The sequence below is a fragment of the Schistocerca americana genome, chromosome X (assembly GCF_021461395.2).
Source record: "Schistocerca americana isolate TAMUIC-IGC-003095 chromosome X, iqSchAmer2.1, whole genome shotgun sequence".
In the NCBI taxonomy this organism is placed as follows: Eukaryota; Metazoa; Arthropoda; class Insecta; order Orthoptera; family Acrididae; genus Schistocerca; species Schistocerca americana.
The window spans coordinates 894,510,831-894,530,693 of NC_060130.1; the positions used below are offsets into that span (position 1 = coordinate 894,510,831).

The window sequence follows — 19,863 nt, forward strand, 5'->3', positions numbered from 1 at the left end:
GAACTTTTTCGGTATTCTCTGTCAGTCCTATCTGATGCGGATCCCACACCGCACAGCAGTATTCCAGAAAAGGGCCGACAAGCGTAGAATTAGCAGTCTCTTTAGCAAACCTGTTATATTTTCTAAGTGTTCTGCCAGTAAATAGCAGTCTTTGGTTTGGTTTCCTCACAACATTATCTATGTGATCATTCCAGTTTAAGTTATTCGTAACTGTAATCCATGCGTATTTTGTTGAGTTTACAGCCTTTAGATTCGCGTAATTTATCGTGTAACTGAAAATTAGAAGATTCATTTTAGTGTTCATGTGGATGACTTCACACTTTTCATGATTATAGTCAACTGTCATTTCTTGCACCGTTTTGATTATCTGATGACATTACGTGACGGTAAATGACACATCATCAGCAAAAACAATCTGAGAGGACTGCTCACATGGTCTCCTAAATCGTTTATGTAGATCAAGAACAAGTGAGGGCATCTAACAGTTCCTTGGAGAATGCCAGATATTAGTTTTGTTTTACTAGATGAGTCTCCGTCAGTTATTACCAACTGTGACCTTACTGACAAGATATCACGAAACCAGTCACACAACTGAGATGACACTCCATAGGAACCAATTTAATTAGAATTCTCTTGTGAGGAACGCTCTCAAAAGCCCTCCAGAAATCTAAAAATATGGAATCAATTTGATGTCCCCTGTATACAGCACGCATTACTTCGTGAGAAGAAAGAGTTAGTTGTGTTTCACAAGAACGATATCGAATCCAAGTTGACTGTTCTTCGAGGTGACTCATAACCTTCGAGCACAAAATATGTTCCAAAATCCTACTACAAACGGACGTGAGTGACATGGGTCTGTAATTCAGCGGGTTACTACTGTATCCTTTCTTGGGTATTAGTGTGAATTGTGCAACTTTCCAGTCTCTGGGTACGGATCTTTCTACGAGCAAGCGGCTGTACATGATTGCTAAGTATGGAGATACTGTATCAACATACTCTGAAAGGAACCTGACTAGTATACAATCTGGACCGGAAGCCATGCCTTTCTTAAGTGTTTTAAGCTACTTCGCTACACTGAGGATGTCTTCTTCTAAGTTAATCTTGTTTATCAGATGTTCTTTGTTTCGAATTCTTGAACATTTACTTCATCTTCATTTGAGAAGGAATTTCGGGAAACCGCGTTTCGTAATTCTGCTTTAGTGGTACTGTCATCAGTTACATCACCATTGTTATCGCACAGTGAAGGTATTGATTGCGTCTTGCCACTGGTGTACTTAACATATGATCAGGACCTCTTTGGCTTTTCTGCTGGATTTCGAGTCAGAGATTCTTTGAGAAAACTATTAAAGTGGGATGTAACGGAAAATGTAAACATTTATTTAAAAGAACATTGCAACCATATTTATTAATGTACAAATCTAAAATTTGCATGTGTAAAGCAAAAGAGCTGTGTTTTAACGGAAAAATATAATAAAATATGCAGGATTAATATTTTGCCAGAAATTTGAATTTTTAATTGTTTTATTGTCTTTTTTATAAAAAGCCATTACTCAAATTCTAATCATGCAATTAATCTTAAAATTACATGTAGTGTCCTGAGAAGGCTATAAGACCACTGAACTATAGTTATTAATTTATGGTACAAATTGTATCATTAACACAGTTTTTAATTTTGCACATCCAAAATTAACTTTTTTTCTGCATACATAATCTAAAAATCAGAATGTAATTGCAGTATCTCGTATTTTTTAGTTCCAGACAAACAGAAACACATTGCAAACAGTTCCTGAAAATTTCATAGCATCAACGCATATACTTTTTGAGAAAAGGCTTCCAATAACTTAAAAAATGTAAAACAGAGAAAAAGAGTTTCAAAGATTTTCTTCTGATACTTCCACATATAATAAGCTTACCTCCGTTTTAAAATCCTCCATACTGATACTACTCATCCCCCAGGTTTCTCTTCTCTCCTCTTCGAATCTGCCTGGCCTGTACTTGCAGGTAAGATACTGATCTGTTAGTTTTCTTGATCCTGCTCTCGTCGATGGTCTAAAATACTTTTGTTGTAAACACACCAGGATCTATACCAAATCTCTTCAGCATTTCAATTCTGCCATTATTTCCGTTATTGTAACATAAAACTGCATCATAGACACCTATTTTGAGTACTTCAAGTCCACAGAATGTCCTTTTTTGAGCATCTAATCCAAATTAAATTATTGAGTCCTTCATTTGCATTTTGTGTCTTTCCATGGAGACACTTCTCAATAAATCAGAGTTTACAAGAAACCTGGATGTGGGCTTAACTGCATTCATAACAGGTTCTGTTAATGAGTGTTTATGTGAATACGTCTCATTTCTGTTGTTAAACTTACACCAGTCGTCTTTCGGACACAGATTGTGCATTGGTGTTTGGTCAGTGGATAGTTTGTGGAAAAAATTGCCCACACAGCATGCCTCATTGCCTCTAAATTATATGTGGTTTTCCTGATAGCTCTCTCATAAAATAACTGAAGAGAATCAATTTCTTTCAGAGTAAGCCTGCCTTTTCCTCCTAGTGGTTTCCCATCGTCAAGTACTTCACCTTTCTTCTCTTTCACCAAACGACGAAGCCTACCACCAAGCATCTTTTGCATGTGACTAACACGTTCCAACTTTTCTATTGTTGTATTGTACGGATTTTTATCTGTTACAGCTTTGAACGACGAGGAGTCCCCGTCACCAAGGTATTTAGTATATGTAACACCACACTGGTCCTCAGATTTGGAGAACATTCTCACAACTGCAACATCCTCCATGCCCACACTTCAGCCACTATAATTTTTAGAGCATGTTACTGCATGCTTTTCTTGCCACAGTTTCTCGCTGTCTTCATTGTTGAACATTTTCCTTGTTGCACACTGGTGGCAGTATCTAGACATAATTTCTACATCTAAAACTTTACCTGAGTCAATACCAATAACAGATGTAACTGCATACAGAGATGTGTGACCCCTTTTCATCCAGGTCCCATCTACAGACACACACAGGTCAGTAACATTTGTAGGAGGTTCGCTGCCATGAATATCTACCCAGGATCTATTTCTTTTCGGGTTATTTCCACCAATTCCTCCACTGCGTTATTCACAGAAACTTTGGCAGTATCACATACAGCATCAGACATTTGTGTATTAATTTTTTAAAATCTTGCACAAGGTGGAGGCATGTTCAGAAAACCACACAATAAATTACCTCCTTCCCTGCCCTGTCCAAGGCATCTCAGAGCATATGCTAACCTAAAATTGCTTTCATAGGTGCCAGTATCAGTTTTTTTGGAGGAGGAATATGAAAATTCATAGCCACGCGAATTGCAAACTAATTTAAAATCACAAGCTATTCCCACTCTCATTTCTTCAACAACAATAATCCATCCTGTATTTTTACAGCTAACACATGAACATGAAAACCTTATTGCCTGGCAGAGAAACTCTAAATCAAAAAGTCTGAATCCAGTAGAATCCATATTAACATCATTCACGCATCTGTACAATTGTCCTGTCCCAAGTTTCGAGGCTGAAGCTGAGAGCTTGTGTTCTTCATTTCGGTCTGCTTCCTCTCTTTTGTAGGTAAACCGATTTCCATGAAACCCCCGTTTCCTAAACAGTTTTCCCACCACCCATTATGCATAAATCTTTACTTCCAAGTAAAGGTTTGGGAATTCAACCTTCCACCTACTAATATGTGTTAGTATTGTCAAAACGTAAATAAACCACATGCAAGAAAGTTTTCAGGCAATGATATAGATGTCAACCAGAGATATAGATGTCAGTCAAAGACATCGGAAGAAAATAGCCTTCACACTGACAAAAACTCCGCTGAAACAAGCAGTTTCCAAAATGTCGGAAGAAGTGGGAATAGCCGCCAGTACAGAGTTAATCTTTTTAACAATTTAAGGGCATTTCTAAAGCTGCTGTCACGATAAAATTCACACACAACATAGATTAAACTGTGTACATCAAGAAAATAATATTTTTGAAAAATCGATTTCTTGGGCCAAAATCCATTACATTCCCCCTTAAAAGCATAGCACATTGAAGTTCGTTCTAAATTTCGAACTTCTGTAAAACTTCGCCAATCGTGGGGATTTGCGTTATTTTAAATCTGGCATGCTGTTTTCGCTACTTCGTCAATTGTATTCTAACCCGTTTGTGTACCATGGGGGATCAGTACCATCTCATTAATTTATTTAGTTTATATCCCTCAGCTGCCGTCGGTACTATTCCTTTGAATTTAAAACGCTTACTTGTTGTTAGTCAGACTGGAAGGAGCGGAGACTGTCTCTTAGGAAAATGTCAAGTGTATTTTATCTGCTTTTTTGAATAGATCTATGTAGCTTTTATTTTTGGTGGGTTTGGATGTTACAGTATTCACTCTAGCTACATGAACCTTGTGGTCCCTACTCCCTGTATCTGTCATGATCCTTATTTGATCAGGATTATTTGTTGCTAAGAGTTCAAGTATGTTTTTACAAACATTTACACTTCAATTGGGTTCCTGAACTAGCTGTTCAAAACAATTTTCTGAGGAGGCATTCAGTGCGATTTCGGACGACGTTTTATGCCTACCACCGACTTTAAACATGTATTTTGTCCAACATATCGAGCATAGAATGAAGTCACCACCAACTACAATCGTATGAGTGGGGTTCCTATTTGACACTCAATTTCTGTATCGTCTGAGTCTGGGGGTCGGTTAAAGGAACCAATTATTAATTTATTCTGGTTGTCAGGTATAACCTCTACCTATACTAACTGACCCGAACTATCTACTTCAATTTCATTACAAGGTAAACTACCTCCGACAGCAAAAAACCCTCCATCACCAAGTGTATTTAGGCTTTCTGAGCTAGGTTAGGTCCTTTGTAAAAATTTCTGCTGAACTTATTTCCGGTTTTAGCCAGCGTTCCATACCTACAACGATTTGAGATTCAGTACTTTCTATTAGCGCTTGGACCTCTGGTTCTTTTCCAAGGCAGCTACGACAGTTTACAATTACAATATTGAACGTTCCTATATCCAGCCTGTTCCCGTGTTCATCCTGCACCGTTTGAAACTGAAGCCCTTTCTGCACATTCCCAAGATCCTCTAACCTAAAAAGCTGCCCCCCCCCCCTACCAGACCCCTCTCCTATGTAGCGGCTTCCTGTGTATAGTGGACTCCTGACCTATTTAGTGGAACCTGGAACTCCCCCCCCCCCCCCTTATGGTGCATGTCGAGGAATCTACAACCTATACCATCACAGAACGTCTGAGCCTCTGATTCAGACCCTCCCCTCAGATCTGTACCAAAAGACCACAGTTGGTTCTGCCAACGATACTCCAGATGGTGAACTCTGCCTTCATCTTGCAAGTAAGACTGACAGTCTTTACTACTTCATCTAGCTGCCCAAAACCAGAGAGAATCTCTTCTGATCCAGAGTGACACATATCGTTAGTATCAGCATGAGACACCAGCTGCAGTTGGCTGCACCCTGTGCTCTTCATGGCATCCAGAAGCACCCATTTCACATATGGAATGAATCCTCCTATTATGCACACTGAGTGCACATTGGATTCCTTCCCCACTATATCCCTAAGGGGCACCACTACGAACCTAACGTTAGAGTTTGCAACTACCAGAAATCCCATCCTCTGTGAGTGCCCAGACCTTGCAGGCCAAGGGGATTCCTCTGGAACAGGGCGAGCGACTTCATGTGGCCCAAGGACTTCGTCAGCCACAGATAGTGCCCGAAACCTGTTCGTCAGACCAACCGGTCTTATTCCCTTGGGAAATCTTTTGCTGCCAGCTAAACCTCGGAACTACCTCTCACCAGACCATGGGTGAAGGACCAACCTCAGTGCGGGCAGTACACGGGGCGGCCACAGAAATGGACAGGTTGGGGAGCACTTGAGTCATGCTGGACGTCCTTAGGATTACCCCATCTGGCCCCCCCACAGTGATGCCTCTTAACAACAGCCTTAAGCTGCATGGCTGAAGCCAATGCCACCTGGAGCTGTGAGCAAAGAGTCACCAACTCAGCTCGCATCTGAACACAGCAGTCATAGTTCCTATCCAAACTCAAGACAGCCTGATAAATACACAGACATGAACGAAATATAAGAGTTGAAGCTAAAGAACACTAACGAAATTTAAAATAAGTCATCTCTTATGGGCAGCTGTGTCAACTCACAGCACTTGTAAATGTTATTTGCAAACTAACTGTGTACTCGCCGCCATTATCTGTAGCCTGAATGCGGGTCCTCTCTCACTGACGCTCAAAATGAGACTGATGTGGTCTAACCAAAAAAGAAAAAAAAAAGAAAAACAAAGAACTGTGCGACACGAGGGACAGTATAAACGTCAATACAAGTGGGGGTACTTTACGCTACACTGCTGTTAAAACGAAAGACTGTGTCTAGCAAGCACGCAAACACACAAGAAATATTTTTAAAAAGACTTAACTAGTATTCATCCAGGTCGCTCCTGCCTGAAGCTCGTAAATATAATTCTTAAACAAACGATGTACTCGCCTTTATCTGCAGCAGGAACGCAGGTCTTCTCTCACTGATGGTCTAACTGACACTGATTATGCATCTCTGTCACTCTGTCAGTTGTCACAATGTTGCCAAAACAGACATTATACTCAAACCTCATATTATTTGTTGTATGTCAACGATACTTTAACTTATAGACACGAGTATAATACAGGGTGATTCAAAAAGAATACCACAACTTTAGGAATTTAAAACTCTGCAACGACAAAAGGCAGAGCTAAGCACTATCTGTCGGCGAATTAAGGGAGCTATAAAGTTTCATTTAGTTGTACATTTGTTCGCTTGAGGAGCTGTTGACTAGGCGTCAGCGTCAGTTGATGCTAAGATGGCGACCGCTCAACAGAAAGCTTTTTGTGTTATTGAGTATGGCAGAAGTGAATCGATGACAGTTGTTCAGCGTGCATTTCGAACGAAGTATGGTGTTAAACCTCCTGATAGGTGGTGTATTAAACGTTGGTATAAACAGTTTACAGAGAATGGGTGTTTGTGCAAAGGGAAAAGTTCTGGACGGCCGAGAACGAGTGATGAAAATGTAGCACGCATCCAGCAAGCATTTGTTCGCAGCCCAGGAAAATCGACTCGCAGAGCTAGCAGAGAGCTGCAAATTCCACGATGAACTGTATGGAGAATCCTACGAAAAAGGTTCGTTATGAAACCTTATCGTCTGAAATTGGTTCAAGTGCTGTCTGCAGCTGATAAGATTAAAAGAATCGATTTCTGTGATTTTATCCTTGCTCAAATGGAAACAGATGAATCTTTCGTTTCAAAGATTGTGTTTAGTGATGAAGCAACTTTCCACACTAACGGGAAAGTCAACCGTCACAATGTCTGTATATGGGGCACTGAGAATCCGAGGGAAACAACTCAGTATGAACGTGACTCGCCTAAGGTGAACGTTTTCTGTGCCATTTCAGCCAATAAAGTTTTGGTCTCTTTTTCTTCGAAGGTGCTACTGTAACTGAACTACAGTATCTGGAGATGTTAGAGAATTGGCTGTTCCCTCAGCTCAAACAAGAAGCACAACAATTCATATTTCAGCAGGATGGAGCGCCACCACATTGGCACTTATCTGTCCGTAACTACCTGAACGTCAACTACCCTAGGCGATGGATCGGCCGCCAGGCAGCCAGTGATAGAGCACTTCATCACTGGCCTCCAAGAAGCCCTGATCTTACCCCCTGCGATTTTTTCTTATGGGGGTATGTTAAGGATATGGTGTTTCGGCCACCTCTCCCAGCCACCATTGATGATTTGAAACGAGAAATAACAGCAGCTATCCAAACTGTTACGCCTGATATGCTACAGAGAGTGTGGAACGAGTTGGAGTATCGGGTTGATATTGCTCGTGTGTCTGGAGGGGGCCATATTGAACATCTCTGAACTTGTTTTTGAGTGAAAAAAAACCTTTTTAAATACTCTTTGTAATGATGTATAACAGAAGGTTATATTATGTTTCTTTCATTAAATACACATTTTTAAAGTTGTGGTATTCTTTTTGAATCACCCTGTATATTCCAGAGCAGATGTGGATGGTAAGCTGCCAATGTTTGTGGGTTGGGAGACATACACTCTTTTTAAATTCTAGTATACTTTCGTTTGTTTGCAGCTCAGCTTTATGCATCACATAATTATCAGTAGGATGATTCTAAAATTTCATAAAGATGAGCTAGCTAGTATGAGCAAGTTAATCGCATTCTGGTGATGGCGATTGAATACCTTCTTGTAAGATAGGTAAGGGTAGGTGGGGAAGGGCATGGGACAAATATTCTTTTAACTTGTCAGCAGCCAGAGGGGATTGTAGCTTTCACCCGTAGACGCTAATTATAAATGGCATTCACATTATTCGCACTTCTAACGAGCGGTTTAACATGCACACCTATCTCTTTGCAGCATTTGAAACTTAGGAGTCTGCTGCACTGACTGAAGGTGAGACTCTTATAACTGATCGATAACGAAATGTGAGCAGTTTGCGGAACAACAAAAAACGAACATCTTTTGCAAGGGTCAGCACAGTAGTCCAATACCGTTATCAACCGTTAGCAGGTTTTAAGATCTTTGCCAGCAGCTGTTAAATTCCCCTGTGTTTTAATCACTTCATTGAAACTCCACACTTACACATCCATGACGAGTGAAGAACGGACATACGACAACACAGCAGCTCCTTTTTTGTGAAATATTACTTTGTAAGTTCTACACGTATTGACAGCTGCTCTAAATTACGAAAAATTGTGCTCAAATGATCAGGGCTGATAATATTCAATCTCTCAGCCCATCAGTAACTTCACTATCTTCAACGAACGCTACTGATTTTGCTGAATTGTAATTCGTAATGATCAAATATTGCCAACACATGCAATAAAATGTTGTAGCTTCTTCTGTACAGAAATATAAGGCCTTTTAATCTAAAATTGTATGGTGAATTAATTCCCAACTCTCAATTTTACTTACCTTAAAGTTGTTACGAGCATTTCCACCGGTTGAATACAATTCCTCAGACTAGTATTTTTCCGTTGTATATGATTTTTCAGCAGATTGTGCAGTTCGTCGAATGACGATACTGACACCCTAAAATAACTGAAAAACATTTCTTCATCGTTTCTTAAATCAGGAAACAAAGTGTAGAAGGCTCCAACTTCCTCTCTCCTTTCATTAATCGGATGAACCCACATAAGTCTATTTTTTCGTTTCCTCTTCAATTGACGATATAACAATAATGCAAGAAGTTGTTCTCTATTCATGTTGTACACAACACTATTTATAATATGATAAAACGACAATTACATAGACACTTGTTGCACAGTGGTCAGTGATCGACTGATGTGGCGTCGCTATTTTTACCGTTCAGAGTGTAACGCTACATTTATGTTAGAGCAGTGACGATAAAAATTTCGATCGGACAAAAACGCCAAGTGGTTTCCCGGCCTAAATGTGTGTCATTAAACCCTGAAAAATTCACTATACTTAGTTTAGAACCCAAAAGAGATTTACACTCAATATACGCAAACTGTATGAAGACTTGCAAATAAAAAAGTTGCTAGTGCCAGAAGAATGTAAGTATAAACTGATGAAGAGGTTCGCAGTATTTCATTATTGAGGTTATGCTTCTTAATAATTTCAGTAAATTAGTTGAGAAGACCATACCGCAAAACTGCTGAAAGAACTTCGCAAATCTTTATTTACCTAGCAAAACTAGTCAGACATATCTCACTTGAAAATGAAAGAAAGTTGTTATACTTTACTTATACTTCACTTATTTTTATTCTTATAATATTTTGGGATAACTTCTCAAGCTAAGTTAATTTTTTAGTACCAAAATATGTAATATAAATTATTCGTTGTGTGAGTTAAAGAACACCATGCAATAATTTATTTGAAGAACAGAGTACAATAACTAATGCTTCTCAGTATATTTAAATATTAATTAAATGATACGACTTAAAAGAGTTAAAGGTCCAGGATACTGCCCGTTTTCCAGTAACATGCATGTGCAGTAACGTACTGGGGACTATAACAAGTTCAGCTCCGAATAAAGAAGAGTTTAAGAGAAGCCTAATTGACTTATTAGTGTCAACTCCTTCTACTCCATTAAGGAACTTTCTAGCAATGCATTGTTAACAATATTTTATTACATGAGTTCAGCTCAGTAATGAGAACTTTATAGGCAAGTCTCTTAAACTGCCTTTCTTTACGACGCTTGACTGCAATGGCTAAGGAATTATGCACATTTTTTACCTATCTCTCATCCTCTAGTCTCGATTTATTAAGGGTAATTGGAAATACATTAGCATATTAGCTAATCCCACTTCTCTGCCTCCCTCTACAATTCTCATCACCTCTCAATCAATCTAGCAGCAAGGTCAACTGCAGTAAACAGATAGGTCGTGAGTCGCAGCTCACTAATGAAGCAACAAAAAAGTCCTGGGGTGTCTACTCAGGAACCAATGGACACACAAAACAAACAGGAGACATAATATTAAGTGCTCAGTCTACATCCTGTAGTTGTAAGTAAAGTAAACATCAAGTTAATCTAGAAGCTCTGCAGACAGTTATATCTTTTTCATTTCTTTGTAGCCACTGGAGATGCTTATAACAATTACCGTAAATGAAACGTGTTTGATTAAAATCAATAATACAAATTAAGTTCCAAGAGATGAGTAAATGTTAATCTTGTGTTGAAGATAAAAGGCATTTTTATTTTGTATGAGACATGTGAGGTAAATTTCTTAAACATTATGGCCATAGTCATTGCATACAATATTATGTCTTTTCGTTCCTAGAAGATATGATCCGAAACCAGCTCAGAGCGATGGTCTAATATTCAGCTACTTCGTTCATTAATTCTTTCTTCTAATTTTTTTATGATGGTGTAAGTTTTTCTCTCACGTGCCGTGTACTTACTACACAACATGATCACTGAACTGGTTGGTTCTTAATGATATCACAGACTTGGAACCAGAAACTGAATAATCATATAACTGCTTTACTGGATGGAATCAGCTTCTGATTCACTACTAACAGACCAATTATCAAAGTAAGCAAAACAAAATATATTCGTTTTATCACAAACCATTCTGCTGCGGTTGAAATTTTACTCTCTAACAGTTTTGATGTCACAAGTGAAGCGAAGAACATCGGATTTCTTGGATTAAATACAGGCTGGAAGTCGTTACTGAAGGAACATTTCCATGATCTCTTTCAGACTATGGATGTTACTACCTTCACGATTAGAATATTGTCCAATGTTGTCGTATCACGTTAAAATTACACTACTGGCCATTAAAATTGCTACACCACGAAGATGACGTGCTACAGACGCGAAATTTAACCGACAGGAAGAAGATGCTGTGATATGCAAATTAGTAGTTTTTCAGAGCATTCACACGAGGCTGGCGCCGGTGGCGACACCTACAACGTGCTGACATGAGGAAAGTTTCCAACTGATTTCTCATACACAAACAGCAGTTGACCGGCGTTACCTGCTGAAACGTTGTTGTGATGCCTCGTGTAAGGGGGAGAAATGCGTACCATCATGTTTCCGACTTTGATAAAGGTCGGATTGTAGCCTACCGCGATTGCTGTTTATCGTATCGCGACATTGCTGCTCGCGTTGGTCGAGATCCAATGACTGTTAGCCGAATATGGAATCGGTGGGTTCAGGAGGGTAATACGGAACGCCGTGCTGGATCCCAACGGCCTCGTATCACTAGCAGTCGAGATGGCAGGCATCTTATCCGGATGGCTGTAACGGAACGTGCAGCCACGTTTCGATCCCTGAGTCAACAGATGGGGACGTTTGCAATACAACAACCATCTGCACGAACAGTTCGACGACGTTTGCAGCAGCATGGACTATCAGCTCGGAGACCATGGCTGCGGTTACCCTTGACGCTGCATCACAGACAGGAGCGCCTGCGATTGTTCGACTGCTGCCCTGGCCAGCACATTCTCCAGATCTCTCACCAATTGAAAACAATTGGTCAATGGTGGCCGAGCAACTGGCTCGTGTCAATACGCCAGTCACTACTCTTGATGAACTGTGGTATCGTGTTGAAGCTGCATGGGCAGCTGCACCTGTACGCGCCATCCAAGCTCTGTTTGACTCAATGCCCAGGCGTATCAAGGCCGTTATTACGGCCAGAGGTGGTTGTTCTGGCTATTGATTTCTCAGGATCTATGAACCCAAATTGTGTGAAAGTGTAATGACATGTCAGTTCTAGTATAATATATTTGTCCATTGAATACCCGCTTATCATGTGCATTTCTTATTGGTGTAGCAGTTTTAATGGCCAGTAGTGTAGTTTACTTTGCATACTTTTATTATCTGGCACAGGATAATTTTTTGAAGAAATTCTGTTCAGTCGCATAGGATATTTTACTGCATAGGCCTGTAATTCGGGGCATACGCGGTGTTAATTCATAAAGATCGAGTAAGCTTTCATTTAATAAGCTGACAATTCTGCTATTAATTGAACAGTACATCTTTTCCCTCGTGTGTTTGTCTTTGTTAACATAATCTTGTCTGTACTGAACATCTGCATTCCCGGTATAGAATTGGTGATATCGTTCTGGCCAATATATTTGAGAGAAAAAGTAACCTGTCCAAATATCAATGAAGATGAAGAAAAAATATAATGTCAGTGAAATTTTGTGACATGTCGTTTTTCTGTATTGCTTCAGCGGACTCTTCTTAGCGCGCGACCTGTCCAATGCCTAAAATTCTGCCCGCGGAACGCAAACATACAATACTAGTGGGCGGACACGAGACAGAGAAACCCATTTTATGTGCGGAGCAGATTGTTTGTTCACAAAAGTTAGCATCTCTGTACATCATGCGCTTTAACCTTGCTCAAGCAAGATTTAAAGGAACTTAGAGCAAATGGTGTACATTACAGTCCAAAATAAAGGCTTCTCTCTATTAAAATTTATAGTATTGAAGGATAATTCTGAAAAGACAATTCAGCCATTTCACCTGATCCATTGTTCCATGATTCAGTCTCTATGTTCACATGCCCACTGCACTCATAACTGATGATTTCGTTGGCTTAAGAAGGTTACAAGAACTACTCGCCTGCTAGACAGCCCTGTTTGCAACCAAGTGTGATGAATGGTTTGATACGAAACCTTGAGTCTTACTCCATATTGCGCAATACTCCCAGATGCGCCACATAACGCCTTCTCTAGTTTACAAAGCGCACAGGAGTCTTGTAAGAACGTTCTGAGAGATGAACATACAAGTATTTGACACCTCGTTACAGCTGTAAGGCCTCCGATTCATTTTCCATTGTTACTAATGACGCCAGCAAGTACAGCCTCGTCGTTTACGCTGATACCCCTTGCTAGCTGCTGTATCTTCACTATTTACTGTTTGTTAACGAGGCATAAATCAGCATCTTCGCCATTCTTTGATCTAACCCGATATAGAATTGGTGATATTGTTCTGGTTGATAAAATATATATTTCAGACAAAGTGTAAACTGTCAAAATATGAATGAACATGAAGAAAAAATATAATATCAGTGAAATTAAGTGATATGTCGTTTTTTTATTGTTTCAGCTGACTCTTCTTAGTCCTCGACCTGTCCAGTGCCTAAAATTCTGCCCGCACAACGCAGACATACTTGTAGGCGGACTTACCAATGGACAGATAGTTATATGGGACCTTACGGAGAATCTAAGACGGATAGAAGGAGAACTTGATACATCAGAGTGGCGCGCAGTGGAAAGAACATCTTTAGTAAGCACTTCAAAGTGTTTCTTACATACACCTTTATACTAGTTCGTAGCACTGGTGAAATGCTTACGTTTTAAACAGTCAGATGCTAGATTCGTAGCGGCTACCCCGCGCGGTCTAAACGCGTCTTGTCACGGTTCGTGCGGTTCCTCCCCCGTCGGAGGTTCGAGTCCTCCCTCGGGCATGGGTGTGTGTGTCGTCCTTAGGGTAAGTTAGTATAAGTTAGATTAAGGGGCTCCGGAACGCCCTATACTTGCAATGTTAAAATAACGCTTATAAATTACATCTTTCCTCACAAAGTATTTGAGGTAGGAAGTTGAACTTTTTACAGATTATTTATTGGAATATGGACTACAACTTAACACAGGGATTTTACAAAATTTTAGTTCAGTTATTAAAGATGATTTTTTTTTCAATTGTAATGAAAATTCACAACATTTTTTTGCAATTTTTTATTTATATATTCAAAAATATATAATTTTTTGGAAAAAGGCTGTGTTAAATTATGCAGAAGGTACTGTGTAACATTTACTGAAAGTTTGAAACAAATATGTTTAGAAGATCCTTAGAAAACATGTAATTAGTATGAGAAAATAAAAGTTTTGGGAATCGTGCGACAAAGATTGGATTAACTTTTTAGTGCATTCCAGGTCCATAGGATGGATTATCTTCATCCTCTGCAAACTCCTCCTCCAGCTTCCTCTTGTTCCTCCTCCTGGTTACTCTTGCTTGTATTTCTAGACTCTTTACAGCCCTGTCCGCAGCCCGAAGGCGTTCCTTGTCTAAAGCAAGCATCGCTCGTACCATGTTAGAACCTATCTTCATTCCTATATTTCTAAATACATTGCACCTTACAATGTTGCCATCATTGAAAGTCGCAACAGCATCATACACACCAAAGTGAAGTGTTTCTATTCCAACAAATACAGTCTTGGGGATTCTCGACCATATAACACTATTTACACTTTCATTGGGGTTTTGAGTTTTTCCGTGAATACACTTTTTCAACAGTTCAGGTGCTGCTAAGTCTCTGAAAATAGGTTTTATCACCTCCATTACTGCATGAGGTAGACTATGCTTATGAGTGTACATTTCACCAGTTAGCAATCCTTTGTTATATTTACACCAACTGTCTTCTTCTTTGGGAAACAAGCTATGTTGGGGATTTTCATCGGTTGAAGAAGTATGAAAAAAAAAAAGAGCCCAAACCTCCTTCTTCATTTCGTCGACACTTTGTCTATTTTGCCTAATAGCCATTCCATAATAGTTCTGTATTTTGTCAATTACACTGTCAGTTAACCTTCCCTTCCCATCCAACCCTTTACCGTCACTGAGTTTTTGTTTTTTGTACGAAGCTTTCAGTCACCGAAGTCTTGTTCCCATTCGCTTCTGTACGTGTCCAATACACTCAAATTTCTGCACTACAACATCATCACCATAGGGCTTCAGTCCTTGAACATGTTTGAAACTTTCAGAATCACCGTCACCAAGGTAATTAACATACCGCACTTTATCACACGCCTCAGAACGCTGAAATATACTGGCAACACCAGCCACTTCCATTCCTCCACTACTGCCACCATAGTTAGCTTTGCAATTATTTTCATGTGTACCTTTATATGTTTGTGGACATCTACAATACTTTGATATTACTGCTACATCTAAAACTTTCCCTGTATACATACTGGTGGCAGATACTACACCATGAAGAGATGTGTGTCCCCGTTTATGCCAGGTACCATCGAACGCTGCAATCAAATCTCTGTTACCATTATCTTCCATTACTGCCTCTTCCACAGCATTCTTCATAGATTCTATACAGACATCTTCTACTTTAGACCCTATTAATTTATTATAGCTCGTAAACTTGGTTGGGGGATTTGGAAGATTCATGATGCCACAGAAAATTGCACCTGCAGTAACACCCTTACCAACTGAACGCAAGGAATAAACAAATCTAATGTTGTGTTCGTAGATTTTGCTACCATTTTCTTCAGTTGCAGTTACTGCAACACTGTTCCAAAAGGTGGTCATGTATGAACACTTATCACATTTCAGTTGTATTTCACTAGCAAGTCCTACGTGCTTTATTATGGAGAGTTCCAGACCAACTTCACTACAATGAATACATCTTAAACAGTTTGAAAAAATTCCTTTGAGAACCGACATATCAAATATTTCATTCACATCCGATTCGCCCATAAAACATTCATAGTTTTCACTCATTGAACCAAGCTTCTTCTGTGAAGTATTTTCTTTCCCACTTTGACTGCTATGGGCAGGTGTACTTGAGAGGTTAGGTTCACTCACTTGGTTATCGTCTTTATTGTTTACAGTAATAACACATACCTTTGGCTTTCCAACATTTCTCCTTTTCTTAAAAGCCTTCAGAGGATTTCTAATAACTTTACTTTTACTCATTATTATACTTCAACAAAACAGAGACTCAAGAAACAGAATTAATTAGGAATATTTTCGAGATAACGACAGAGTAAATAAACATGAAACATTCGACAATCACACCAGCGATATATATTGAGCCATCACAGGTTAGCCACAACACATACTTTATCTCACATCACTAAAATGTACCTGATGAACACGGACGTTAATAATAACACCATTTGACAGCAGTTTAACAGCGTCACAGTGGGTCACGCCCATGTAGAACACATTTCAAAAAAAAATTAAAAATAGTTGTAGTCTTCGGAATTGAATAAATTATATATCTATTAAAAGGTAATAGTCTGCAGATTCAGAAAACGCAAAAAAGTAAAAATTGAACTTTTCATGATTTTGAGCCTTTCCGGAGCCCCTTAAATAGTGTGTAAGCTTAGGGACCGATGACCTCAGCAGTTTGGTCACATAAGACCTTACCACAAATTTCCAATTTTCCTAGATTCGTAGATACTGTTTCTGTGACTTTATATCCTCCAGATTTCTTATCTACCACAGATACATTATTTTGCTACTTCAACACATAAGTGAGACTGCTCGCGTGTTCTTACACTCCATGTACACCCTGTGTACAAGACCTGGCAGGAATCTGACAAGATGGATGGTGTAAATCGGAACCTTACCAGGTATATTGAAGCAGTAGTGGTCGCTTTCAACATAGTACCTATTCAGAGTCCACACACATCTACAGTTCTTCCCCACCACCGCTAAAATCTTTCTGAATGTTGTCTTTCATGAGTCCCCTCAGTAGTTCGAACGGCTTCCCTTCCTGCAGAGCACAAGAACACATTTGTAGTAAAGTGCTCAAGCACTACTGCAAACCAGACATGTTTCCATGAAGTGTCACAGTGTGAGGATGTAGTTGGAGGCCGAAAAACGGTCACGCAGCAGTACAACCCGATAAACAGCTGTACGAACGGTCTCGCTCCGTTTGTGTCGAGGCTCTACTGACGTCGAGAATCTTCTTTGAGAATCGCTAACAAATGTAGCACGACACGACTACCAAAGAACTATCGTCTGTGATGTAAAGAAAAGAGCAATGACATGGCTCCATTTTTAAAAACGTATTTCTGCGAAAGTCACGTGTGTTAATTAAATGAGGCGACGCAAATGCTGTTATGTAAATTAACTATTGCTGATGTTTCTAGGTACACCGATTTATATCAGTTTTAAAAGCATAGGGGGGTCATAAGGGCGCCCATACTCGGGGCTTTGGAGTACGTTTCCAGTTGCTGCGTCATTTCAATTGCACATTGTGATGCAGCTATTATTCGCATCTCACAAGGGAACCTCCTCGTATAACTAGGGGAAAAATAGATACCACAAACAAGATAATAAAAGAAGCCCTTGCAAGGGAACCTCCCCATCGCACCCCCCTCAGATTTAGTTATAAGTTGGCACAGTGGATAGGTCTTGAAAAACTGAATGCAGATCAATTGAGAAAACAGGAAGAAGTTGTGTGGAACTGTGAAAAAATAAGCAAAATATACAAACTGAGTAGTTCATGCAAGATAAGCAACATCAAGGAGACTAGAACTGCAGGAGCGTCGTGGTCTCGTGCTAACGTGAGTAGCTGCGGAACGAAAGAACCTTGGTTCAAGTCTTCCATCGAGTGAAAAGTTTAATTTTTTATTTTCAGTATATGTGACAAACTCTTATGTTTCCATCACTTTTTTTGGGAGTGATTATCACATTCACAAGAAAACGTAAATCGGGCAAGGTAGAAGAATCTTTTTACCCATTCGCCAAGTGTACAAGTTAGGTTGGTCGACAACATATTCCTGTCATGTGACGCACATGCCGTCACCAGTGTCGTATAGAATACATCAGATGTGTTTTCCTGTGGAGGAATCGGTTGACCTATGACCTTGCGATCAAATGTTTTCGGTTCCCATTAGAGAGGCACGTCCTTTCGTCTACTAATCGCGCGGTTTTGCGATGCAATCGCAAAACACAGACACTAAACTTATTACAGTGAACAGAGACGTCAATGAACGAACGGACAGATAATAACTATGCAAAAATAAAGAAAGTAAAATTTTCACTCTAGGGAAGACTTGAACTAAGGACCTCTCGTTCTGCAGCTGCTCACGCCACCACGGGACCACGGCGCTCCTGGGCTGCCGGTTTCCTTGATGTTGCCTATGTGGCCCATGGACTACTCGGTTTGTATATTTTGCTTATTTTTTCACAGTTCCACACAACTTCTTCCTGTTTTCTCAATTGATCTGTGTTCAGTTTGTCAAGGCCTATCCACTGTGCCAACTTATAACTAAATCTGAGGGGGGTGCGATGGGGAGGTTCCCTTGTCAGCAAAACCGTCTCTGCTGGAGACCCGGAATATGTACTCTCTTCTGACAATGCGCACTTTCGTTGAGCAGTAGTCTTGGTGCGGGACGTCATGTGTAACTTACTTTCTGAAGTTCCTAAGCATATACTGGCATAACTCATTTACTTACTTATGAGCATGATTTTTCTAGTTCCTTTGTTTCACCCGTTACTCTACCATGTTAAATGAAATTAATTATCAATACTGTTCGCTGAAATATTTGTCCATTTCTTACACGCACGATGCATAAATAACAATGAGTGCTATACAATCATCTCAGCATGATGACTGGTTTTATCTACTAGATTAGCTGTTCAACCTGGGTTTCTGTGTTATTTTCTTAAGTAATACTTTCAACCTTGTTAAGGAATATTTATTTATTTTACAGAAAGGACTAAGCAGCTGGAAGAAGAAAGCAAAAGAAGGAATAAGTATGTACCCTACAGCAGTTTCTTCCCCTACCGTGTCCCACAAGGACTGCGTCACTGATCTACAATGGATAGCGCCTACATTACAGGTACAGTTCGACAGTATCCGTAGAACGGTAGCTGCGTCTTTTCTGTTTTTGTTTCCGATGCCACTGGCGAAATTTTCCTCATTATGTAGGACAATGTTTGATCTATGGAACTTAGTTGGTGGACGCAATATTTCGTCATATAAGTATCTCTTAAATACCTTGAGAAGAGTACTCGGTAGACTTAAATGCTACTGAAAATATTTGGAATTCCCTTAGAGGACACCTCCCACAATCGTTCCTCGGTTGTTTGTATACAGTCCCGCTGCATCCATGTTGTTCAGGTGCGAAGCAGTGTTGCACTGTGACAACTCTCTCTCTCTCTCTCTCTCTCTCTCTCTCTCTCTCTCTCTCTCTCTCTCTCACACACACACACACACACACACACACACACACATACACATACACACACACACACACACACAGACTGGGGCAACAGCTATGATTCCTTCGCTTGTTTCTCATGTATTGCATCGGTGCGAAAATTGATTTCTCATACACCGGGACTAAGGAATAGAGTTAGAAATTACTGGACTCCAATACATCACACTTGTCACGTAACTAAACCCACCTACTGTGGTATAAGCCTTCGATAGCTGTGCAGTTTCTATGAATCACCGCCTTAAATTGCTATTGTAGGGTCTATACATAAAATAGTTTGCCAGAAGCTTCTGTTCTGAAGTTCAAAATTTGAAGTTCACCAATCTTTAATCAAGTCTTTCAGATCCTACCGGTGTTAACCAGGTCTCTTACACTCTCTA

At 39.8% G+C, this 19,863-nt stretch overlaps 1 protein-coding gene across 1 annotated transcript in view; it reads left to right on the top strand.

Moving 5' to 3' along the window:
- The window catches only part of LOC124556378 (dynein axonemal intermediate chain 3-like), a 293,608-nt gene that overhangs the window by 126,259 nt on the left and 147,486 nt on the right, over nucleotides 1-19,863 (top strand). Inside the window, exon 7 of the mRNA XM_047130341.1 lies at nucleotides 13,626-13,805. Coding sequence (XP_046986297.1) covers nucleotides 13,626-13,805 — 180 coding nt within the window. The remainder of the gene's footprint in view (nucleotides 1-13,625; nucleotides 13,806-19,863) is intronic.